General features: G+C 38.5%; 1 protein-coding gene across 1 annotated transcript in view; it reads left to right on the plus strand.

Annotated features, from left to right (window-relative positions):
* lrrc75bb (leucine rich repeat containing 75Bb) overlaps positions 1 to 21,263 on the plus strand; it is a 39,804-nt gene extending 18,541 nt beyond the window's left edge. Inside the window, exons 3-4 of the mRNA XM_028462937.1 lie at positions 69 to 181; positions 19,019 to 21,263. Of these exons, the coding sequence (XP_028318738.1) occupies positions 69 to 181; positions 19,019 to 19,622 (717 nt within the window). The 3' untranslated portion in view covers positions 19,623 to 21,263. The remainder of the gene's footprint in view (positions 1 to 68; positions 182 to 19,018) is intronic.
* The last annotated feature ends 6,061 nt before the right edge of the window (positions 21,264 to 27,324 follow it).

A 27,324-nucleotide genomic window follows, 5' to 3' on the forward strand; every position in this document is an offset into this window, starting at 1 on the left:
TTTTTTTTTTTGTATCTCAAAAGTGTTACTTAATGAATGTATTATGCTGGTCCCCCCCCCACTTGCAGGAGACAGACTCCCTCAAGTCCACCAACAAGATCTGCCGCCAGCTGATTTACCACCTGACTCCTCACTCCAAGTGGACGAGACAGAGCGTGCCCAGGAGGAAGTCTCAGGCTTGGTGAGTTTGCATTCGTCTGCTGCCTCCCGACACGGCGCCATCACTCACCACGTCCTCTGTCTCTACCAAACACATTCACATCCTCGACCCACACGCCTCAGCACGACCCCACCAATCCTCCCCCGCCTCACAGCGACAACTGAGGAATAAACAGACGTCATTGATTTTGACAGATTCATTTTGGAAATACAATTTGCCATTGGATGCATTAAAGTTTTATATAATGTTTCATATAAGATGGCACGTTATATATGTGTATGGCTCTGCCTGTTTTCTTTTCTCCACCAACAATATTTGTCTGTTTTAAGCATTTATTTCAACTTTTTATTGCCTTTGCTTCAGCATTGCTTAAAGCTGATATCAGGAGTTTCTGAGAAATCTACTGTATGTTTATGTATGATTCTTTTGAAATGCGAAAAAATACCTTTACTATGGTCTACTGCCGGTAGTCACTAATATACATACATCATATATTTGTCCCTCCTTCGTCCTATAGACCCCTATACAAATGGAAACGATCGCAGTGATCGCCCAGCCAATAGGCTTCAACTTTATGTTTTTGAGACTGTCAATCAAAGTGAATGCAGAACTGTGCACGGAAACAAGGCCACGCGATGCGCTTGCAGAAAAGTAGAGGCGTGGCTTCTGGTAGATTGGCAGAGGCAGTGGGAGGAAGTGGAACTGTTTAGGGCGGGGCATCGAGACGTTTCTCAGAAACTCCGGATATCAGCTTTAACCATGACTCAGTCAGATATCCACAGTGCAAAAGATGACATTATTTTCTGTTTGTTTGGTATCACTCTCATGCATATCTTTAGCATAATTTTCCTCCTCGGAACCACTAGAATGTCCACCAGGATGTTTAGTCAGAACTAATGTTGTTTAGTTAGTTACTAATTAATCTCTATCGAAATATAATCTGTGTAGGAAATTTGGTTTACAAGTCATAATGCAATAATAAAGGCAATAAATCTGAGACTGTTTTGCAACTTGCTGGCAAAATTACCAGGTTTATGATCGACTCACCATATTGTGAGGTTAGGACATTACAGTAGGTGAAATAATACTATCTTCAACTGTCTCAATTACACTAAGTTACTGTTTAACTTTGTATTGTGTGTCAGGGACAACAAACAGTCTGCTTCATGAATAAGAGGAAAACTGTGTGTCATGGCTTTCACCGGTAATTAGAGGTGAACTAATTTAAAGCTTGCCACTTGAGAGAAATCGCTCTGAGGTATCTGCGTTGTTTTTTTGGATTCAAAAACATTTTTCTATGACTAATTATCTTATTCTCTCACAGAAATGTCGGTCTTCTTAAAAGAACATGGCTTGTCTTAGGATTTAAAAGATAATTGTAATCTGTGTGGCTGCATTAATGTTTAATATTCATGAGTTTAGACAACAGATCGGTGACTGGTTGATAATACATTGAAGATGTAAAAAAAAATGTACAATTTACAGCAAAAACTGTATTCACAGTATGGATTGGAAACGGTTGAAATGACTTTGAGTTATAGCTGCAACTGCAGCACAAGTAGCCCAACTGTTCATGCATTAATTATTAAACACCATTAATGCACATGTAAGACTTTAAAATGCTCCATTTGTTTCATTGCGGCCTTATGCATTCACTTTAAATGCGGGTTTTCTTAAGCATGTGACTTCTTTTTGTTGTTTCAAACACGCAATTCTCAGTTCTCACTATTCGTCTCTCACCAGCAGAGCATCTGAGCCCGTGTGATACTACAGTGACTAAACAGTCTCGCACCAATTATAAGGAATTCAACTGCAGCCACATTAAGAAATTGTGTCTAGGGAGATAAAGGAGAGTTTCTCAGTGTGACCAAGCATTCAGCCAAGGATTAGGATTGTGAACAAACTGCAGGATTAAGTAGAATAAGAAGTAAAAGTAAATGTAAGCAGTGAAAAACCATGTCAACAAACACAAATGCTACCCAGCAGGCACACGTGAGAAACCATGAAGACGAAATGAAAACATGTTGATTGTCGCGCTCCCTAAACAATTAACCCAGATTGAAAGATTTTTTTTAAATTGACAGCTCGAGTTAACTTCCTGCCTCTGCGATGCTTCCCAATAACACTCGACAAAACAACACGGCAGACTCTCCCAGAGTGCTCATTAGCAAGCTTTCTCTCGTGCACACAGCCTGCTCTGCAAACACCCTGACAGCAGCCTTTCATGACGCTCAGCATCTTTAAGAACGTGGATGTCGGTGTGAATATAGGTTTTTCATCTCTGACAATACCTATTTTATAGAATCTCTTCCTTGTATTCATTTTTCAGGGTCAGTTTTGTCCATCCGTGGCCACACATGAGCTGAAGCTCTGGGGAAACACTGAGAGAAATGCTCTGTCAAACGAGGGGGAGGCAGCAAGATCACAGCTAGGTTGCGGATTAGAAGTCACATGTTTCCCACTCTGTGTCCTGTCGACTCATTTTGAATCATTTCCTGGTTTGATCATTTCGTATTCAGAAAATAAATGTGCTCCGCTTTTTTGATTTTCTGCATGAAGAGACTGTGACAAATGAATGTGATTAATGTGCTTTTGCTCTTCGCTTCGCGTCTCATATTAAATTTGTTTTTATGGAGTAAGTGCAAGTGGTCACAGATATTGTGGTGATAAATCCCAACTCCTGCTTCGTAACTGAAGCCTGGTTGCTTCAGTGAGTGCAAACCAAGTGAGCTGTGTTCAATATTATCAATCCATTTTTCTCCTTAGCCTGTGCCAGGTTTCTGGGAAGTGCCGTACTGCTGAGTCCCCAGAGAATGCTTTTTTAATTGGAATAGAATTTCAGATGAATCAATATCATAATTTTTTTTACTACACTGGAATGGCCCTCCCAACACATTTGGAAGAGATTGAACTACCATTGTGGGTGCGATTTCAGTTATTGGTGTGTTGCTTTTACAGACATCCTCCTCACATTTAAATGTCCAGTATCATGCTATTTATCACCCATCTTCTTTTTGTTCTAAGAAATCCAACAACATAGTATTTTAGGCTTATTTTCCCAAACTCACCTGTTTTCCAGAGTTTTAGCCCTCTGAAAAGTGACTTTCTGAGCAGTTCTAAAAAGGGGCTGTTTTGGGGCTCACTTGTGCATATTCATGAGTAGGCGTGTCTGTAGATGCTGACTCCACACAACAGCTGATCACTAGTGATTTTCTTTTGCTATCCACACACTCTTGTTATTGTTTTCAGCCAAAAAAAACTGTACATTACAGTAAAACACATGGATATTTAAGCAGCTATTGTGATTGTGAGTCAGACAAACACTGTTTCACAGTGCGTGTGTGCGCTGTGCGGCAGCAGCCGAGTAAATCAGCTGTTTTAGCTATTTCAAACAGTCACTGGAGCTGCTACATCGCTTACGCCGCTACGTGACGTCAGGTCGCGAGAAAAATCCAACTTGCCCGTTTGGAGCTGACTTTTTACAAAATGTGAAGTAACAAGAGACAGAGGAAACAGAACTTTTTCAATTTTGGCCCTCTGAATGAGGCTAAAGGGCTGTATATCACTATAGCAAAACCATTATGTAGTGATTTTTACATAATACTGCCCCTTTAAGGAAATTACCGATTGAGAAACATTGGGTTCGTTTTTAAGCTTAGTGCAGTGTGTTGTGTAGGGGCAGATGGCATTATGTTGTTCTGTTAAATTTGTGTCATCTTGGTGCTTTGACAGTATTTAGCAACACACCAGACACTCCACAACGTAGCAAACAGCTGCCTGTGTGTGCTGCTTACGTCCACCTACTGACAAGGAGGAGTATTTAAAGTCTCTCATAATGAAAACCAACAGCAAAAGCAAGTGTATTGGAAATTGTTCTGTTCTTCTGAAACAAAATTAAGTTTCACGGTCTTTATGAAGTGCATTAAATATGAGACCATTTTTACCCATTTTGTTGAAATTTTAGGCAACACTTTACGTGAAGTTTTATACATAAAGGCTGACATTACGCTGTCACTATGATGACATGAAACCTGTCATTAGCATAAATAAGGTGTCATGAAGGCTGTCATTAAGTGTCGTTCCTAACCCTAAGGATTAGGAATGACACTTAGGGTTAGGATAAGGAACGACACTTAATGACAGCCTTCATTACACCTTATTCATGCTGATGACAAGATAATGACAGCTTAATGTCAGCCTTATGTATAAAACTTCAAATAAAGTGTGACCAAATTTTATTGCGATGGGGGGCCCTAAAAATGTTTTGTTTTTCAAAGGGTGGACGCAACAGAAAACTTTTGGGAACCACCGCATTAGCAAGTGGTACGAAACTTCCTCTCTCTTTCTGACCAACTACTGGTACTTGCTGTTGATCACTCACAGCACTAGGGGTCGCATTAACCAAATATATCCTGTAGTTGATTGTGACTGTCATTTTTACAAATGACAATTCACACCCCTAACCACTTGGTGGCGAGTGAGCAAAATTTCCTATGTCACCATTTTCTCTTTAATAGTCAGGGTGTCTGCGAAGTCTTAAAAAGATTTTATGAGGCATTAAATTGTATTGGTATTCAAGCTTTGATTTGGTTGCGTACTCGGAGCTAGATCGCCTAGCTAGATTGAGCTGCGCGCGTACAGACGAGAAGAAAATAAAAATGGGAACGTGCAAGTTCTCTGACTCCTGGCTCAAGATGCCAGAATTCAGAGATTGGATTAAGCCAGTCGAGAATAACAACCGGGAAGCCTATTGCGCACTTTGTAAGAAAAGGATTAGCATAGCATCGATGGGTATAAATGCAGTTAAAGTTGAAGAGCTGAAGAAAAGGACCAAAATCTTGCATGAAGTGTGCAACACACTTCAAATTGATTCAGACCATCTTGCTGAGCAGGCAGAAGGAAAATCTGGGTCATTAATGGCCCAACTTATCACCAAGTCCAACACCTTGCGCCCAAGGCGCAAAGAAAAGCTCAAAGAGCTGATGAACAGAGAAGCTGATTAAAAGCAAATCACACAATCTCAGGCACATGTCTTAATTTTTGATTATGTTTTTAAGAAGTTCTTGTTTTCCGCCAGTTGGCCTTGAATAATTGTTGTTACTTGTTGTGACCTGAGGGGAATGTCAAAAAACCTTTCCTTTAATTTATTCTGTCAAGTTTTATTCCTTCTCAGCTTTCCTCATTTCTTTTAAATTGCAACCGACAACTGTTTAAGATGTGTTGCTAACAACAGCTTAAAGCGGCTATGAGGTCTTAATTTTTTTTTTGAAAGGTTTTTTAAAAAGTCTTAAAAAGGTATCGAAATTAACCTCAGGATTCCTGCATGTACCCTGAATAGTGCATCCATAACATATTTTACAATATTACGTCCATCTTAATGTCAAATTTTGCATTTCAATGTTGCTTTTCCCACATTGCCGGTTTGATTTTTCATTACAGCACTGATAGCTCACACTGACAGAGTTAGATAGCGTCATTATTTTTATCATGACACAAATTACTTGCCTTGAAATGTAGCTAAATCTAAGAAGACTTGTGCAAACAATTCGTCAGGCACAGAATTCGTCACAACACCCATTTGTGATGGTGGTCATAGTCAGAGGTTGTGACAAACTCTGTGGCCCGACAAAGTGATGGTTCCGTTGGCCTTAAAAGTCCCCTGTGGTGTCACCAAAATCAACTTTGGTAGGTGAAACCTTCGGCCACGTCACTTGATAACTGACAGAGCATCTTATGACGTCACAGGCACAGCTCTGGCATTTCAGCAAACCCAGAACCAGATGCTGGGCTGAAGTGAAAATGGCAATGTTGCATAAAGGCAGACGAACCACAACATGAACTTATTAAAATGTTTGACCCATGGAGGCTCCATCTAGTGTTTGACACCACAACAGACCCCCAGAGGATAATTATAGTTAATAATTTGAAGGGTCAATTAAATTTTGTCATTAAAATGGAGATCTACACAGTATTAAGTGGTGCTTATAATCGCTTTTGCAATACATTTGCTTCCGTCTATGATGTGATGTCAGAGGTCACTACTCCAAAATGCCTTTTTGTGACTTGACGGATTTCTCTCCCACCCCATGCCTATGAAAGTCTTTCTCCTTCTTCATTGGCGCTCAGATGTCCTTCCTACTTTAACAAGATCGCCTCTTTCACGTCTTTGCTCAAAGGCGGAACACTCATTTTCTTAAGTGGCACCACGCGTCATCCTGTCACCTCTGAATCATCCCCTCCCAGCGTTAGCGCGTAACGAGCGCCGAGGCATTCTGACTACAAATGCATTAGGTGAATCAGGGGAAACCGTCCGACATCTCTTGATGTAAGACCTCATGCCTAAGGCTGTTTTTGTATCATCTCACTTAAAAGCTGCACTATGTAGAATCGTGAGACTCGTATGGAATCAACCACACGCCCCCCTCCCTTCCCTGTTTTGAATTCACAGGTCTCCTCATGAACACGTACAAATATCGAATTCTTAGCAACATTTTACCTTGCTATCGTTGTGCCTAATGCCGCGATAGGGACTTCTCCTACTGGAATGTCAACCATGGCACTTTTACGACCAATAGGACATGAACGCGCATTGATTTTAGTCGGGCAGCCAATAGTAACACCCCAAAACACCTTATCGGCCACTCTGATTAGCTGAAAAGTAGTGTCCCACGCCTGGATTTCTAAACCTCTTATACAGAGCCAAGAGAAGGAGCAGAAGTCCAGTGTCCACTCAGAACACTGAACTACAATATTATCAAAGGTGATTATGGATTTTTGACCAAATGAACCTAAAAAAAAAAGCTTACATACTGCAGCTTTAAGCACCTAACTTCCAACCAGGGTCACTATAATCACTTGAGAAGTGCATGCAGTGATTCTTTAATCAGTTCGTCCCAGCTCTGCTCAGCCTAGTTCTGTTAATTATTCTATTTCTGAACACAGCTGCTCTTTTCTTTGTTTATATGTATGATAATGATAATGAGGGATTAGTCAATTCAGGTATGGTTTTACAAATTCCATCATTAAACCCTTTTTGTCCCATTTTAATGCTAAAAACAATTAATCATTCATTTTTTCACATAACTAAGAGAAGTTAAGGAAACATATACAATACTCACATAAAGCTTACATGCCTGTGTATTTGTTCATTTATGATTGCCTTTCATGTATTGCAGATTTAAATTAATAGAAAGGAACAAAACCTGGCACATTAGAGAGCGACTCCTGATAAACAGGAGGATGGAGGGCACTATTTTAGTGATATATGGTTAAAAGACGTACAGAACCTTTACAAAGCGCAAGAATGGGCAATGTAAATCACATTTAGTAGGTTTTGTTGCTTTTATTTTGTAACTGTAACTTTATTTTATCGTTTTTTGTCATTGTCAATACAAATTTATGTTAGATTTTTAGTGCTCAGTTAAAAACTAGTTAATATTTATTTACGCTTATAACCAAATCCTAACCTGTTGCTTGTTTCTTGCCTGTTACTGCAGTAAATAAACTCTTCATTCTAGAGTATTTACAGTAAAAAGGGACTTGTTTACTCCGATTCATGTGTCATTTGCCTTTCATTGCGACCCACTTTTCTGGCTTTCCGACCCTTGCCGGGGGTGTGCGCTGGCAGGCTCTGACACTGTGCGCTCGCCCTCTGACATGGTTGACTCCGCTGCCAGAAAAGTCCACCAAGGAGAAGAGTCAGTGAAACTATGAGTTCATGTTTTCCACTGAACAAACACACACGTCCAGCTAGTTAAATGTCTCCCCATCGCCAGTATTTATTTCCCATGTTTTCCTATCTTCTGATGGAGTGTTCCACTTGACTGCATGCTACACTCGCTTGGCTTTCTGTGTGACCTTCACGTTTATTAGAGACTTAAGGATCCAGCCACTTTCCTCATACATGAATAATTGAGGGATTCCCGTGTTGCTGACTGGGATCCTGCTGGGCGAGGGAAAGAGGAGTTTCTTAGTATTCGTCCCTCTTTTTTTTATGCTGCAAAAACAACTGTTAAAGTGATTATAGTGCATGTTTAGTACTAAACTCGACAATATTTGTGATTAGTGAGAGTGCTGCAGAGCCTCTCTAGGCCTCTCATTGAGTTAATTTAAAGTGTAAATCACAGATGAGGCTGTAGCTTTGGGTGAAACAGAACTAAGGGGGGCTGAATACACACTGAAATGAAATAAACAATTAAGTATTCGTTTCAGTGGTTAATCTAATAGTCCCCCTGAAATGTATCAATATTGTGCCCCCCCCCCCACTCTGTAGCTGCATTTCAATGCTGGTTTCATAACTGTGCCTTGATATAGGAGAGCAAAGCGCGCTCCTCTATGAAACACAGTTATGTAAGACAAACTGTTTTCTATGCGTTCTGTTGCAGTATTCTCTTCTCCTAAGCATTCAGTTTGTCGCGTCAAATCAAATTTATAGCTATCCGATGACTGCGTATAAGATTTTACATGCTGCACGGTTGCATTACAGCACGCTCTGTGCTCTGATCTGGTATAATTACTGGCACCAAAAGCCTCAATTTTCTATTTTGATATTTTAAGTGGGAATCCCATATTTCCCAGGTAGCAGATTTTGTTGTTGTGCAGCCTTTTCGTCTTTTTAGATTTTGTGTTTGCTACAGTTTAGCATCACTCCTGTTAATGCGACACGGTTTCCGTGGCCCAAGAGAGTTCTATGATGGAGTAGCTCATAGCGGCGGAGGGTTTATTGCGCCTGAAAAAACCCTCAAGTCGTCTTTTTTCCTTCTCTGTTGCTCATTAAAACTTTACCTTCAGACCTGCACAGAACACTGGCTGCATCCATAGCATAGTTAAGGATTTAAGGAGTACTGATGCATGTATGGAGTCATTTCTGCCACTGAGAGATGTTTTCTTGTCTATTTTTTGAGGGCACGTATGCTTGCCACTTCACTCTGTGTTAACATCAGGATTTCTCCCAAGCATCGAACTCAAAGTTTCCAAGAACGAAATGACTGATTCAAGACGTCAACTGCACAGCCTGCAGCTGCTCTGCTGGCAGCACACAATGGAGGCACCCTTAATCAGTCTATCCGCTAAATGTTTCACTGAAATTTAATCCAAATCCAAATGAGCTTTGAGGCTATTTTTTCCTTCCCAGAAAATGTTCCATTATCCCCATGAAAGTGGAAGGTGGTAGATGGTGTGGGCAATCACTCCTCTCATGTTTCCCTGCACATTTTCTGCAGGAGCGTAGTATCAGTATGACAGCTGAATAGGAGAGGAAATTATGCATTTAAGTGCATTTTTCTACCGTTGGCCATGTTCCTAAGAGTCTTCAGAGTGACAAATTTGCTGCTAATATGAGTTGTGTTAAGATAACCAATGAAGCAAATGTTCTGCACCATAGCCTCCAGTCACAGGCCTGAAGACACATTCCCACGTAAAATGAGCAGCGGAATAAACGAAGCATTTCTTCAGGATGACTTTGTAGAGTTTGTCTTTACAGGCTCTCTCCCACGGCTCAGCCAGACTCCGGTGCATGTATTATACTGATGCCTGGAAGCCAAACAGCTCGAATCGATCAGAGAAATAAACAAGTCAAGACCAAAGCACTGATGAAGCAGACATTGATCTGCGCGTCCCATGAGTCCGTGGAGTGGCATTCACATCCAATGTTTCTCATGTGCTTTTATTTTATTCTGTTTTAATGATTCCAAAATCTTGCTGCATCATCAGTAGGGTTTGACTTTTAATCTGTTGTTTTGTATCAATATTATTATTATTATTGTATTCTTATTTTATTCATTATTATTATTATTATTATTATTATTATTATTATTATTATTATTATTACTATTATTATTATCTTGTTATTTTTATTTAGTTTGCACATATTAGTCTAACTACTCTTATATTTATGTTTATACTTCTTTTTTCTTTTTCTTTTTCTTTATTTTATTTATTTTTCTTTATTCTAGTTGATTGTTATTATTTAATGTTATACTACCTGAGAGAGCACAGGTCACCAAAAGAAATTCCTCGTGTGTATTCATTCACCCCTGGCCAATAAAGTTGATTCTGATTCTGATTCTGATTCTGATAATCAGATCACTAAATTATTATTGGAGAATAATAAACCTTTATTTATCAGCAACTACAGTATATGAGCCAAATACTTTGAAGAAATATGAGTGGGTTGGAGCTTATATGTATAAGAAACATGCAGCAAAACAAACATCTATTACATTAGATGTATTACTCTTATTTTAACTTTATTAAAATGTATTTTTCTTTTGAGCCCTATTTTTGTAAATCAACACACGAACAGATTTCAAAATTTAGCAAGGCTGTCATGCAGACTGCACAGCTTTAATATTTGTCTGCTAATATGGGATGTACAGACAGCAGCTGCTGAGGTTATCCTGTAGGCTGGAGGGAAATAAAATATCATTCTGATTCATACACACAGAGAGAGATAGTAAAAGAAAATGAAGACGTGCAGATTTAAAGTGCAGGACCCCTCTTAGTGAAGCCTAGTGATTTACACACTCACTATTTCGTGCCCATCACTGTGTTCCTGCTGTCATAGAAAATTAACAGATAGAGAAGTTGCTATGGAGCTGAAAACCTGGGATGTCTAAATTGCACAAATCATCCTTTTCAACCTAAAAATCCATTCAGAGATCATGATTGTGAGAACACAATATACTGTATGTAAAATACTACTTCATGACATTCGTTAGCGAATCATAGTCTATGGACATTATCTAGAATCGCACAGTCATGTTTGAACTGTGAATGTATTATATACAAGCTTTACCATAAAGCTATGGGAAAGTTGGTTTAAGCTGTATTTGGGTTAACTACAGATGCAATTTAAAAAATTTTAATGTCAGGATGTTAATGGAGGAAAGTGTTGAAGGTCAGACCGATTTTCACTGTAACTTTGCACTGAGACTATTTGACTGCATGCCAAGAGATGAGCTGTATACTGTATTAGGTGATTCTGGCACAGAACATGCTGGAGGCCTGTGGGAGAGAGAAGAAGCAGGAGTACACCAGGGATCCGCTTTGAGCCCCTTTTCTGTTTGAAGTAGTGATGGACAGCTTGGCAGAAGATGTCAGGCACGAGTCCCAGCAGATGTATGCAGATAACATCCACATCTAGGCTGAAAGTAGGACACAGGTGGAGGTGGAGAAGGAAAGGTGGAGGTGTGAACTGGAGTGGAATGAAAGTAACACAGAATACATGTGGGGCACATGTTTGAAGCTGCTGGAAACTAAATAATTTTTATCAGACAAATCCATAATGTAGGCCTCATAGATCAGTAAATGAAAGCTACTTTGCTTGAAAAAAAAGATGTTCGAAAGTGTGTTCTGATCTCCACTGTAAACACTTGGTTTATTGACATTCATGGAAAAATGTTGCGCATTGCATTGTGAGATGTGGAGTCCTATTGACGGATACATAGAAGTGTTTTTACCTCATTCTTACTGTGGTTTCTTGCGAAAACTCTGCGAAAGTGATTTCCCAACACACTTCTGGTGTTTTCACAGATGGAAAGTCGAGGAAAAGCAATGACGGATTTTTATATTGGGGTTTACGCGCAAAGATTTGAATCTGGCTAAAATTCAATGTCTCGCGCAGTGAGGTGATATCACGGGGAATACCGGGAACAAACTAGAATGAAAACTGTGTCAAGAGAATTGCTGTCCTCGTCGTCTGGCAAAGAAAGAATGAAGGAAAAACACTTCTCTGCATCCGTCTACAGGACTCCACATTCTACAACGCAATGTGTTTTTTTTTTTCAAAAATGTCAACAAATTGAGGGTTTACGGTGGACACGAAAACAAACTTTGGTTTTTCCATTGATGTTGCATTCATTGATCTATTAGGCTAACACTATTTCTTGATTTGGTCAAATGTTTTATCTCCTGCAGCATTAATGGAAAGAGTAGAGATTTTTAAAATAACTTAGATGAACCATTAAAGAAGATATCAGTGAGCTTTTATAAAGTATGATTTGGAAAAATAGCTGAGTGTTGATTGGTGTGGTGAAATGGTGGAAGAAGTTACTTGTGTGTAGTGTATCTTCCTAAACTCAGCGCATATCAGTTTATTAAACCTCCCTGTATTTGAACAGAAGCGAATAGACAGCCAACACCTCACTCGGCCTGTGCGAACATTACTGATTCATGAGAGTAAATGAAGCTCAACATGTATCCTATGTGGGATGACACATTACAAGCTCCTGCTGCCATCGGCTTTCAGCTTCCAGTCCAGGAGAAAAGTAAACTGAAGGCTTGTGAGCTTGTGTTTTTAATTGGGATTGTGTCTACTTAGACCTTTTCCTGTTCCTCATTAATACGCGCACATCCATCCAGCCATCTGCCTGTGTCTGACTCAGTGCGGGGAAAGCTTTTGTTTGCATTGAAGCATAAATTGATTGTCTCGGAGAAGGGAAGCTGCAGACTAATGATGAGCACTCAAGTTTAGCAACTTGGGGGTAAGACAACGAGGCGGAGGGGAGGCTACGCTGAGTGGGCCAGATAATGAGAGGATGTAGACTCACTAACTGAAGCAAGTGCGAGGCTTAACTATGCGCTATTATATCATGGTAGGACTGATAAAGCAAATAGAAAAATGAAGAATAGTGAGATAGATTAGACTTGTGTGGATAAATAATCCTGCATTAAAAACAGAGGGAATTCCTCGGCATGGGTTCACACGCTGCCATGATGTTTCTTTCGTTTGAGCTTCTGTCCTGACCTTCTTCTGTCTCTGCTTGCGCACTGGAGTTAAACACTACAAATCTTTGATGTTTTACGGATTGTCTCGGGGGTTTACATGACAACAAAATCGACCCATGTTCAGAGCCTGCAAGTTAACAATATTTCCCAGGGAAAACTTGCCTTTAAAAAAAAGCAATTAGACGATCAGCCTGAACCCACGATTAACCGGCCATTAGTTTGACACACGAGAGGCATCTCTTATTAGATTCCTACGCTGCTGCGTCACTACCTTCCAAGGATGTCAATGTCAATAAATGAATCCCAGCAGTTATTCGCTTTTAAATGAGCCTCAAAGCAAGGGGCGCTCTCGTTGGCTTTGTGTTTTGTGTGCACGGCCTTTGATGTTGTTTGTGGATGAGCCGGACCAAGGGAATATGTATATGCAACAATGCCTACGAGCATGGCAGCCACATCTGAGGAGAGAAATGAGACACGTTGCTGTTTATGCTGTTGTCATTTCAGGCTGATAGATTACAGTGTAGCATGTGGCTTCAGAAATGTGAGCTGAGCCCCTGGGCCTGCAGTCCGTGGGTGGAAACGTGGCCGACTAGGAAGGACTTCTGAAGTTCTTTTTATTCTTCCTCATTAAAGCCACATTAGAAGCCCCCCACCCCACCCTCGCCATGCACCACTCACCAAGCTTCCACATCCACCCATGTTGGTCGCGAGAATTCTTCTTCCTTAAACCCAGGAACACAGGTGAGATGGAGACGACAGGAATACTTTCCTATGAATTAATAAGTGGAAATAAGAGCTGGGTTTTCTTACTGTAAAGTGCAAAAGTGGGGCAGAAGGAAACTGCTGCTGTCAAGAGAGTGGTTGGCTTTCCTGGAAGTTATCAGTCATCAGTGCATTTGTGGGTCATATTGTTAGAAATTAAACAGTAAAAACTAGGGGTGTCCCAATCCGATGTCGATATCGGATATTGGTCCGATATTAGCCTGAAAACGAATATATCGGATTCAAATTTCCGGATTTTCCGATTTGTTTTTTTTTTTTTATTGATTTTTTTTATTTAATTTATTCAATTGTAGAATACTGTAGATATTATGTTGAAGGTTCTGTAACCAATTGATTAATAATAAATGGGTCAGTTTTTCTCATACCTACTGTTTCTGACTATTGTTCTCTATTTGAGTGACATCACTTCATCAAGACTTTTCTAACATTTCACACTACAAAGTAAATTATTATTTATTTTTTTATTATAGAAAAAAAAAGCATATATGATTCATGCTGGTATGCAAGGCTGCAATATCGGCATCATATCGGAAATGAAAAAGTTGTATTGGGACATCCCTAATAAAAACTGTCGATTTGGCTTTTGAAAAGAGTAAATAAACCTCAAAACTGCTTTTTTTGGCTAAAAACAAATGTATTTGGGTATGAAGTATTGTTGTTGACTGATCCTAGTCCAACTCTTGAATTTTGGGTCAACGATATTCAATTTGGGGTATTTTGTGGTCAAATGTAAGCGTGACTTCCCTCTATGGGTTGAAACCCGGCTATTACAATTTAATTTTGCTATTAGCTGAGAACGAGATTCTGTGATGTCATTGGACCATAGTGCGTCACAAACAAGCACCGTATTGAGAGAATTATGATTAGAGAGATTTAGTGAGCATTAAGTAGCTAGTTAGCATAACAATTGTTCTTTAAAGATTGTATAGTATAGAATGGGTGTGTCTTAACTGCTCCAGGAGCCCGCCCATAATCAAAGCATTTTTTTATTTTCTCCTAGTGGCAGGTCAACAAAAACCAGGGGTTTTAGTTACTCTACTTTCCAATATTGACCTATACCAATATATATATAGACCCGTCCTCCCAACCTAACTTTAGATGACATTATTTACTGTACACACCATGGAATTGACAGGTTAAGCCTAATTATAATGTGATGCATTAAAACAAAAAAAACATCATCTGTGCAAAATAAGAATTCATTATTTAATTTCATTACTGGAAAAAATGCCATATTTGATTGTATCATGTGTTACAGATGGGCACAAATTGCACAGCCAGGTCGCAGCATCGTGCTTATCAGTGAGATCTGCTGCACCTGCAGAGTTGAGCACGACTGTGAATCATTGGCAATCAGATGGACTGGAGGATATAAGGAGGGTTTCATGCTCAGTTCAGTTGCTGTGGGAATGGGACTCAGAAGGTTTTGCATGGTATGCTGGGGGTTCTTTCAACGCTGACTGTGATTGTGACTGGTTGATCCAAGCACTTTGATTGTTTGTGGTGAATGGTTCCCTTCAGGGGAGGACTGGGACACAAATTAAACCCTGGCATTTTCTGTCCAGACCAGTCCACTGCGTTCTCAGAGGACACCATGTAGAAGCCATTAAGTCAGTGATGCTCAACATGTGGCTCTTTGTCTTAAATTTAATCATTATTCCCCCAGAAAACCTTAAAATGGGGACAGTTTTAACTCCTTTTTACCTAAAACTTCCTTTGTCCCATTTTTGCCCCTTTTGGCTACTTTTATCCAAATAAGCTAACATTTGCCAAAAAAGTATCACTTGTTTTATTTTTTCCCTACATTTTCTCTTTTTTTGTTCCACATTTTTGCCCTTTTTCACTATTTGCCCCTTTAAGCTACCCTTTGCCATTACAAACCACCCGTTTCCTTTTGCCCATTTTTGGTCACTCTACATTCTTTTCACATCTTTGCCACTTTTGAACCATTTTTGGCCACCTGTTAACATGTCTGCCTCCACTCGCTTGTTAAAAAAACAACGAAAATGTAGCGGACCAGTCCACCCCTGCCTCCTTTCTAGTTTTGCGGCTTCCACCTAATTATAGTCTGGGTCCTAATTTTTAGGGATGTCTCGATGCAACTTTTTCACATACGATACGGATGTTGCAGCCTTGAGTATTTGGTCGACACCGATACGGATATCGGCTTGAATCATCCATACTTTTATGATTTATTTTATAGTGTGGAATATTAGAAATGGCTTGACAAAGTGATGGTACTCAAACAGAGAACAATAGACAGCAACAGTAGGGATGACAAAAAACTGACCCATTTATTATAAACCACTTAGTTACATATATTTTAACCATCAACTTCTACAGTATTCTACAATTTAATTAATATAATATATAACGGAGATTTTAGATGCAGTCCGATTAAAATCCGATATTTGTTTTCTGGCTGATATCAATATAGGATCGGATACCCCTACTAATTTTATCTATCATTTTGATAAATTCAATGGGTTATAGTGGTGAGCAATCCATCACCCCCTCCCCCCAATACTGTTTAGTGTGCAGTATTGTTAGCATTACCCATGACTGACCTGTTTGATGGTTTTTGTTGTGCTGAATCCTGAGGGGGTGAGGCATAACACATGTTGTCTCAAACATCACATATTGGTTTTTCAATATCAACATGGATGCCCAGTGTCGACTGATATTACATTTTATCGCAATTATCGGTGAAACGATAAAATGGCCCACCTCTGTCTTTGTCTATTAACAATTCCTAGAGAAGGTTGACTTTATTAGCAAATATTTCTATCACTTTATCGCCATGACTTCTCAATAGTGAATGAATTTTCTTGGTGAGACCAACTTTTTCACATGGAATGATGAGATGAAAGGGGGGAAAAATGAAGAAGCAAGAAAGTAAGAGAGCATGACGGAGGGAGAGATGAATAATAGCCTGGTCCTAGAATCAATAATCGTGTGAATCACGTCCGCTGTGCTGCTTTGCAGATATTTTTCCTTTCCCTTAACCAAGCAAAGAGGGTGACAGATGTAAAGAGCAGGGCCTGTCGATTTATGAGGCTCCCAGACAGAGCGCAGGGTGATAGATGTAGGGATAACCTCACTGTGCACAAGGAGGTCCAGAGACAGGAGGAAGAGAAAATGGACAAAGACGGAGAGTGGGTGATCTTCAGGCCACTTAGAGTGAGCATTTGTTACACTGTGTGTGTTCCTCATGGTCATTGGTTAACTAGCTGTTGTTCCTCTCACTCAGACAGTGAAATCCCGAGATGAACTTATCTAAAAACTCTCTTATAGCTGCTGAATACGTATGAGCACCTGTAGTCATAGTCTAAAAAAAAGTTACTGCCTGTTTATGTTTCGCGTTCCTTCATCCCTCTGTCTGTTTTCCATTCGATATTTATTTGTAGATTGTAAATATTTCTCAGTAGCATTAAAAGTGTAGTTTATTTTGCAATATTCAGAATTATTTATTGAGTAAAGTCATAGTGACATTCAATGTTAATCTTTTTCTGACAGTTAAATACACTGATTTATTAAGAAGATGACGGTGATGTTGAAACATAAAGCAGTAATGATTCTGGCTGCAGCTGTATAATTTAAGGAATCCCACCAGTGAATCCTCATTTTTATAACACACTGTGTCACACATACTTAACTAAAGCAGCTTATGACTCAACCTTTCCAAGTCTTCATATCTCAGTGACCTGGTTTTTTTTTTTTTTTTTAATTTTTTTTTTTTTTTAATGTCCTGTAAATAGCAGTTTGTTATTGGGACAGAATTGTAACATGTTTATATTCATTACGCTTCCTAATTTCCTTCGACTTGATGAGAATTCTGCTCTCGGTGCACCTTTGGAGTAATTAAAACACAGCGGGAGCCTCTCCACTGTTCACGTTCAGCCCTGGAGGGATGAATTGTAAATTGAGAAGCTGAACATTGAGACACGTTTGAAAGCTAATTCCCTTCTTTGTGTTGGTGATTATAGAAGACGAAAAAGTGGCAGAAGCTTGCGCACTCCATAGTTCCTTTATGTTCAACTGGCAGTGCGGGAGAAAACCTGGTCTAATGTTGCATGACCCCTAAAGTGAATGCACAAAATGACTCAAAAACACACAAAATTACCACAAAAATAGCAAAAACACAAAAAATATGCTGTATTACTCTAAAAACGCATGAGACGACTACAAAATAACAGGAAAAATCTGGTCTATGTGTGTGGAGCGAATTTCTATACACAAAACTAAATATTTATTAAAAAAAAAACACACAATGATAACAGAAATGCCCAAAACGACACTAAAAAAGATACAAAAATACACATAATGATGTAAAACAAAAAACTAAACAATATTTATACAAAAAGTACACAAAACGACAACAGAAATGCACAAAAATATACAAAAGGCTCCAAAAACACACAAAATCACTCCAAAAAGCATACATTACAGAAAAATACACCAAACAACAACAAAAATATGAAAATGACTCAAAATTCACAAAACTAAATAATTATACAAAAAAACACACAAAATGACAACAGAAATGCACAAAACTACACTAAAAACATACAAAAATACACATAATGACTCCAAAAAACACCAAACAAAAAAGTATATAACAATTAGTAAAAAAAAAAAATCAGACGCATTCATCACGTGCATGTCCCATAGAATTTAACCAGGGAAATCGCACACGCTATTTTACTTTGCACCCGCAAATAAACCATCCAACTTTCAAACACATACTCATTTCGCCATAATTGACAATTCTGCTTAAGCTCCCACCATGTGAATACATACTTCCGACGGGCACTTTACTAGTATAACAAATGATGACAAATACACAGAAACGACTTCAACAACACAGTCTGAGAACAAAAATAATAGGAAAATACATTGAATGACAATATAACTACACAAAATGACTCAAAAACTTGACAACAAATATACACAAAGCAACTCCAAAGACACCAAAGCCGAATAACACAAATAACAAAAGAATATACAAACAAACTAGAAAAATACACCAATATGACTCCAGAAATGCAAAATGAAAACGAGTGCACAAATTGACAGAAAGGTACAAAACGACAACAGAAATAAACAAACCTTTTGATATTTCCTGCATTAATGCACAGATTGGTCATTGTTCTAAGTGTGGCCTTCAGTTACGACAATCACACTGTAATAAAAGTTGCTCATCCCTGCTTTATACTATGGAATCGTGTGGAGAACAGAACCTGCATCACACGTCTCCCATTTATTCACATCATAGATGAGTTATCATCAGCTGTGGGAATGTAAACAAAAGAACTTGAGTCATTGTTTTCTTCTTTTTTCCTTTCACAGTTTAAAGACCACCCTAAAGAAGAAGCTCTCAGGCGACGTGGTCAACCTGTCAGGGATCTCACTGTCAACCCGAGACGTCCACCGCGTGGCCTTCTACCTTCAGAGCAGCTGTGACGCAGTGTCGGCTGTGGACCTGAGCTTCACTCACCTGCAGGACGAAAGCTTGCGGCTGCTGCTGCCATACCTCAGCCGCCTGCCCAAACTCAGCATACTAGCCATCAACGGAAACCGTCTCACAATGGCAGTCATGAAAGACCTGACGGACGCGGTAAAAGATTCAAAAAGCTTCCCCTGCCTGGCCTGGATTGACCTGGGCAACAACGTGGACATCTTCACCGTCCCTCAGCCGCTGCTGGTGGCCCTGCGGCGCCGCTTTGGTCTGCGCAGCAGCCTCCCTACCATCTACGAGTACAGTGAAGCACGCACGTTAAGCAGCTTCAACCCAAACATGGAGACCTCAGTGGAAGAGCCCAGTTTGTACGAGGAGGGAGATCCAGAAGAGGACGATAGAGAGGATGACGAGGATAGCCTGGAGATTCAGGCTTGGGGGTTAAGAGACAGAAACATTTCGAAAAATGTGCCGCTTCTCTTTTGTGAAAGGTGAACACTAGAGGGTGCTTTTTTTTCTGACCGTCAAACCTTTATATCCTGAGTGTCACCTTGCCCTAAGTCTAGCCTTCTGTGTTACCCGTTGTTACGTGGCAGAACATCCTTCCAGTAAACCACACCTCTCTGAAAAAAACCAGGAAGCTGCTGTTGTGTGAAACTCTTTGTAACTATGACAGCTCTGTGGCTGATAGTCACTAGCTGGGTTTCCATTACCCATGGAAATGTGCAAAATCTGAACAGCACAAATAAAACCTGGTAATGGTCATTCGCAAAAAAACACTCAAATATCGCTAAAAGGTTTTTAACGCTTCCATGAGGAGGAATTTCAGGCATTTGATATTGAAATGTATCGCAAAAGTGCACTTGAAAAACACTTTTTCCGCAAATACACGTGACAGAACATGATGTACTAGGTTACATAACGTGACATAGCTGGTCACATGACCACTTCTCGCCGAGAAAACATGGCACAGTACGTGGAGACATCTCTAAGCATTTTACTTTAAGATTATTACTGCCACATTAGACGTGAAACAACAAAGCAATACAGTGAGTTATAAGGAGGTTTGGAGCGTCCATTTCCCGCAGCGAAGTCTCACGGGATGAGATTTCACGGGAGTTACGAGACTCCAGCCCAAAACAACTTTCAATGGAAACATGTTTAAAGCGCAAATATACTATGTCGACATTTAAAAATATCGCTTTCATTGTGTAAAAATCTGTAATGGAAACCCAGCTACTATTTGTTTCAAAGAATTTAAACTGAACAAGCTGCTTTTCAGCGCTCATGTTTTCTTTCTGAGGCTTTATGCTGTTCCAGGCTGTCTCCCGTCGCTGTTCACTGAAGCAGATGGCAGATTAGGTGCCTTGCACAAGGGCACAAAGTGCATATCTTTACAACAAGCCATTCTTAAGCTGGCTTTGTCTCCTCTGTATCTCCTCTGCCATCACAGTTTGGCTAGAAATATTGTGTACTAGGTGAATCTGCTTGTGTATGCATCATACACAACACCACTGTGTTTGTACCAAACGTGCTTCCAGTTATAGGACACTAGTTTACCATGTCTGTATTTATTAAAAGCATTTATGTCACAGCAGTGCAGGAAATCGCTGGGACCATACACACATAAAAAATACATGTATACTCAGATTTGCTCCTAGGTCACTGATTGGGAGCAAAGAACCATTTTAGTTATCAATAATTTTACCTGATAGTTGCTCACAATCAGAAGCACAAAATAATATGGCTGTGTTCGAAATGGCATATTCCTTACCATGCACTACAAACTCGATGAGTATATACTGTCTAATATATAAGTACGCTAGGATGATGACCGTTCCCACTTCCACGTTTCCCAAAATGCATTTTGAACCTACGACTAAAACAGGAAGCACAATGAGGCTAATTATTTCTGTTGATTCTCCACCTTTCAAAGTGTTGAAAGTATTTTAAGCGAGAAAGTGACCAAGTAGATTATTAACATGTACGAACCATAAAACTTGCGGAAACACATTTGATGCCGACATTTTGCAGAAGTTGAGACCCGCCATTGTGTGTTGACTTCAAAACAAGAGCCCTGTTTGCAAAGCATTAAAAAAAACTAACGGAAAACAAAAAGAGATGCTTTTGTTTTGAAAGGAGATGTTTGATTTTTAGCATGAAGCCAGTGTCATGTACTGAGATTGCATATGCGCATGCACGCACATGCACACTATCGGAAAATGAATTTTTGCTTAAAAAAAATTTTAGTTCATTTTTGTTTATTTTTGTTTTCAAAGTAAACGGACACGTGTTTTATTTGTTTACGGGATGAGGTTAGGGTTATAATCTCAGTACAGACACCGGTCCCAGGACGATTTTACTTTCTTTTTGCAATGCATCATGGGGTGGTTGAGTGTGACTAGTGTGCCCACCGTGCATACTTAAAAAATGTCCCGATATAGTATACATTCAGTATTTCTCAAATACTCAATCTTTTCATATCTAATGTGAACACATTACATACTCATTTTGACATCAGACTTAGAATGACTAGTACGTTAGTAAACGATTTCGAACACAGCCATTGTCTTTCTTTTTCTGGTTTTATAAGCTACTAAATTATCTTTAATTAGCATGATTTGACATTTTTTTTGTTAAGTTCAATATCATTTCTTTGCATTTATTTTGTCAGATAAGCATGACTAGTATAGTGCAGACTATGAGTTCTCAGACTGACTGCATGTTAACATGTGTGAGCATTTTCTGATAAGTTTAAGGGGATTTTTACCATTTAAAATGGTAAAGTCTGTATTTTATCCTGCCATGCAGAGATAGGACTCCTTTGTATTGTTCGGGAAAGCTTATTTTTTTTTGTGTTCAGAGGTAATTGTTTGTGTGTGTGCATGAGAGTGATGCAGGACATGCCGAGTAAATTACGTGCTTTGATGGTTGAAACGAAATGTTTACTCATTTGCACTTTAAGGATGTCTGTCCCTGAATGCACACGCCCTGGTTTTACAGTTTGTCGTTGCTGTTCAGTCGCTCTCATCCTGAAACAGAGGCACATGCGTACATACAGTATGTGTCGACTTCCACAGGACTGGTAATAAAGCCATCTGTACATTTACTGCCATTTGATATTTCCCTGTGAACCATGACATTTTTAATGATAACAGTGATATTTGCCTGCTGTTGCTTGAAAAATAAACCCTTGTTTGAACAATGTTTTTCTTTGGGGAATTTTTGTGCAGTTGGTTATTAAATCAATAAAAAAAAAGTTTCTTCTGGTGTACAATTATTTTCTTAAGCATAACCTAGCGGTTGAGCTTCAGACACATGAGGTTTTATATGGACGTCACAAACAAGGCGCAGAGTTAAAAGCGTTCCTAAATTAGATTCAAATTGCTAATTAGTTGTCAGACTTCTTTGCATGCTCACGTTATCAAAGTAGAAATGTTTTTCAATTCCTTTTTTTAAACAGTGTCCTTAAAAAATATGTTATTTATTTATTTTTTTACCATCAGCAACACATAAATCTCTCAAACAAAAAGTGTTCATTGTGTTTGTACAGTTTACGGCACTTTCTCCACTACTTTCAGATAAAATATGATGTTTCTTTAAGCTTAAACATTGAAAAAAGGGGAATTCAAATGTTTCGAGGTCACATGGAACAACTGATCAGCTGTCTTATACTGTTAGTTTTCACTGAAAGTAAAAATTACAGACAAAACATGAATCATTGTGTAAATTACCAATGACATTATTTTCAATAATTCCATTTTGTCTTCTTTTTTTAATAATATGTTAAGATTTCATTCATTCAGACAGCTTTCAAGGTACATTTGGTGAGGAAAAAAAAGTCTGAACAAATTTATCATTTCAATTTGACTACATATTGTTAGGCTATTTTACTGTGCTTATTTCACAGGACTGCAGTAGGGCTGGGCAATTGGAACGAAAATAAATATATCTATTTTTTTCTCAAAAATAGCATTACACGATATAAAGTTTGATATTTTTAACTCAAAAAAATTCTAGGTTAAATTTGCTTATGCGAAAAGCCACACAGGCACATTTATTTAACAAGCAGCTGCACAATATGTGCCACTTTTGGCTTTTTCTCCTATAAGGGACAGCACGTGTGAGTGAGTTCTGTAGTGTGGCTTGTTCTAGGGAAGGTCAGGGTTAGAACGCACTCAAAAATCCATCAAACTGTGCTTTTCATGCTGTTCTGAGAAGTAGCGAATGCAACGACGATATTTTCATTTTCTATATCGCCAAAATAGAACACTCGATCTATCGTGAATAATATAAAATATATTGCCCAGCCCTATATTGTAGTCTGCATCCAATTACAATTGCCAAAAACAACGCTTCACTTTTCTAAAATCCTGTAGTGTCTAACAAGCAATCCCACAAAATTGCCTAAAATTACACAAAAATTTGCAACAAAATTATAGAATTTTGAAAAGATCCAGCACTGATAGTGTTTTTTATTCCTAGGATACTGTAGGTGCCTGAGATGCTGTATTCATCAGTTATAGGTGGTCTAAAAATGCTGAAACAGCTCTTTTTCCTGTCTCAGCCCCCTAAGATCAAACTGTTTGGTATTTGGCCCGTGAACTAAATTGAGTTTGACACTGCTGCATTAGAGAAATGGACGATGGGGTTGGTTTTTGAAAGGCGGACACTGAACTGCATCATCAGCTATACAGCATCCTTCCATTTATCATCAGTGTGTCTGAGGAGCCACAACAGATGACTTCCAGCCATCAGCAGCTCTTGGCTCCTGCGGTCTATTGGTGCCAGATGTCAGGGAAACACCTCCAACCCCTCACTCCAGGCGGGTTTGTTCGGTCCTTGGTGTCACCATATGTTTGGTCTCCCCTCGCCTTTACTTGTAGCAGCTGTTCCTTATTTAGTTCCTATATTTATCTGAAAATTTTGACCTCAAGAAAAAAAAATAAACAAATAAATGGAAAATGTGCCTTCTTGGAAACCATGGTGAATATGATTTATTGTGAAGGCTCTATTATTAAACGCACAGAAAACTTGGTAAAATAAGAAAAATATTACAAAACTGTACAATTAAGGTTTCTGCTACCTAATGAGAATTTATCAAAATAAAGACTGTTGCATCTAAAAGATACAGTAAGTACAGTATATTCCTGTTTTAGATGTCTCCCTGCTCTAACACACATTAATCTAACAGTTCTTTCTTTTTTTTTTTAAACCTTGGGTCTGTGACCCCATCTAGGGTCGCCTGAAATGTCTTGTAATCTAATTTAAAAACATGACTGATTGAATTATTTTTTCATTATTATTATTCAATTCTTATTCAATTATTATTCTTTACCACAATCTGAAAAGTATTCTATACTTTCACTTTCTCAAATATAACTAATCCTGTACACTAATCCTAGATTCTCTGTATTTGTAACACAGTATAACAAACGTTATCACAAACTCATTCTAGAGAAGAAATGTCTTTGGGGGTCACCAGAAAGTTGTGATATAAAACGACCCAAAAAAAGGTTGGGAACCACTGCTTTAGAATCAGGTGCATTTCACCAGGGGGAGCATAAAATAGTTTGTTTTGTTTATTCCTGACTTGAAATGAATAAAGCAGAATAAAATGTGTATATTTAAAGATAGCACAAACTTCTGCAGACTTTACCATGTCTCAAAAGCTTAATTATGAATATAGCAAACTCATAATTATATTTACAGGAGTGTTGATGAGTACTGAAATGTTTGCCAAATATGTTGTTGTTTTTTTTTGTGTGCTGAGATGATTTGACATAAAACCTATGTGTTCTTGTATATGAATAAACTATTTGACAACATCACACAGCATCACTGTTGTGACGGACTGGAATCTGAGGTTTTACCCAACCTCTGCGTTTAATGTTTATGTCTCGGTGCTGACTCCACACTCTCTCAGATGCTGCCTTTAAATGCCTCTGGAGCAGCAGCTAAACAGATGCCGTGATTGCTCAGGTTTCAGCAGCTGTAAGTGTCAAAGTCAGCGTTTTTATATTGTGTAGGAATAAGAATGTTCTCTGCACAGGCCTGTCAGAGACACAATGACACCAACATCCTGCTGACTCGCAGCGTCTGCACACGAGGTATTTGAATGTTTGCAGGGGCAGGGCCTGCAGTTCATCCTTCTTCTGCCTCTGAGAGGTATGCTGTGAACTAAGGAGTGTCAGATAACAGGACGATCCTTTTCGGATGCTGAAACATCCCATAAACGTAAACAGGCACGAGGGCTGGACGTCAGATACATGCAACTGAAATGTATGACCTGTGAAGTCCTGTGCTGTATTTATTTATTTATGTATTCATTCACTCATCTATTTAATTTATTTAAGTCTGGGCCTCCCTGCTAAGGATGCTGCCCCCGCCACCGGACAATGGATTAATGGCAGAATATATTTATTTATATATTTCAGTGTAAAGAATGATTTGATTTGATTTATTTTTTTGTGTATTTGTTTGATTTTTGTCAATAATAGTGACGTTTTTGTCACGTTCTCTTGAATTCCACCCTCCTTTGAGTTGTTATGCTCATAACTTTAGATTAGCTGCGGGTCTACAATGCAGGCTTTTCCCTTATACATAATGTAGTAGCTTTATATTAGCATTTTTTATTTAATTTTATTGAATGATCTAAATTTACCAATTATTTACTGTGAAAAATGAATCTGTGGGTTTACTTATTGTGTTCATTTAATGCTCAACAGTAAGCTTTGTGATTTGGAGTTTATTTTAGGCTAATGTTTATCTGACAGGGACAATGTACCATTTTTTAACATCAACAACGAATATGCAAATGCAGTACTCGGACAAAGCAACAACCAAGACAGAAATAAAAGCACAACAGTTCATACCATACATACTGCCTATATAGAGTATTACAGATACTTTATTACAATGAGGTCCACAAAAATGGGATTGTTCAATATGAGGGTCACAAAATTGAATAATAAACAATCGGAACGATAGTACAGAAAATAAAAAAGGTTTTGAGTGTTTTTGTTTGAATTTTGTGGGGTCATTTTGTATATTTTTCTGTCATTTTATGAGCTTGGGGTCATTTTGTGTACTTTTGAAATGACTGTTTAATGTTTTCTAGAGTAATTTAGTATGTGTTTTTGTTGCCATTTTGTGTGTTTTTCTTTCAATTTGTGAGTCTGGATTAATTTTGTGTATTTTTTGTTGTTATTTTGTGTGTGGTTTTTTTTTCTTCTTTTTTGTGTGTTTGGAGTCATTTTGTATGTTTTTTTTTTGTGTATCTTCTTTTGTTGTTCTTTTGTGTGTTTTTCTTAGAATGTTGTGGGAGGGGTGAATCATTTTGTGTGTTTTTGTTCTCATATAATGTATTTTTGGAGTCATTTTGTATATTTTTCTGTCATTTTGTGAGTTTGGAGTCATTTTGTATGTGTTGTTTTTTTGTTTTTTTTTGGTATATTTTTGTTGTTATTATACATATAGTTTTCCTGTCAATTTGGATATTTGTTGTATAGCCGGCTGCAAAGAGGACTGTATGTGGCCCCTGGGCCACCAGTTGCCTATGTGTGGTGTATAACAGAGGTTGCTAAAGTGTCCATTTCCAAGTTGGCTTTAATAACAGTTTCATAAAACCTCCTGTTTCCACGCCTTAGGTTTAAGATTGTAGTATGGCTTACAGTGGAAGCGCGCTCCCACCATCTACTGGCTGAACCTGGCTCTATGTTTGGAAAAAAAAATTGATTCTGTGTCTATTATAGGATGAAAGTAAAATAGATTTTCAATATCATGTTCAATATTAAAGATTTCAAGAAGTGATGAATACAAACTACATAGGAATCCCAGGAATTTAACTGACAACTCAGAACATTTTATTTCCATGATAGCCTTTCGTCATTTTGTTGTTGTGTCGCCCAGGTCCCTTAAACCCAACAATAACAAGACATTTTGATTTTTTAAAACTGTTTTGCCTGTTTTCCTACTGAACTTCCCCTTTTCAACATTTCTTCCAAGAAAGGTATTTTTCATATGCTTGTAAAATGACAGAGAAATGTGTATTTTTATATCTTAGAAATAATATAACAAATGCTTCCATGTAGGAAAAGACTGGGATCATGTACAAAACAAAGCAGCTACAAGATTACTTAATTCATTGTTTTCATGTTAATCGTGCACTGAAAAAAAAAAAAAAAAACACACACAC

Source organism: Gouania willdenowi, chromosome 12, assembly GCF_900634775.1.
Source record: "Gouania willdenowi chromosome 12, fGouWil2.1, whole genome shotgun sequence".
Lineage (NCBI taxonomy): Eukaryota > Metazoa > Chordata > Actinopteri > Blenniiformes > Gobiesocidae > Gouania > Gouania willdenowi.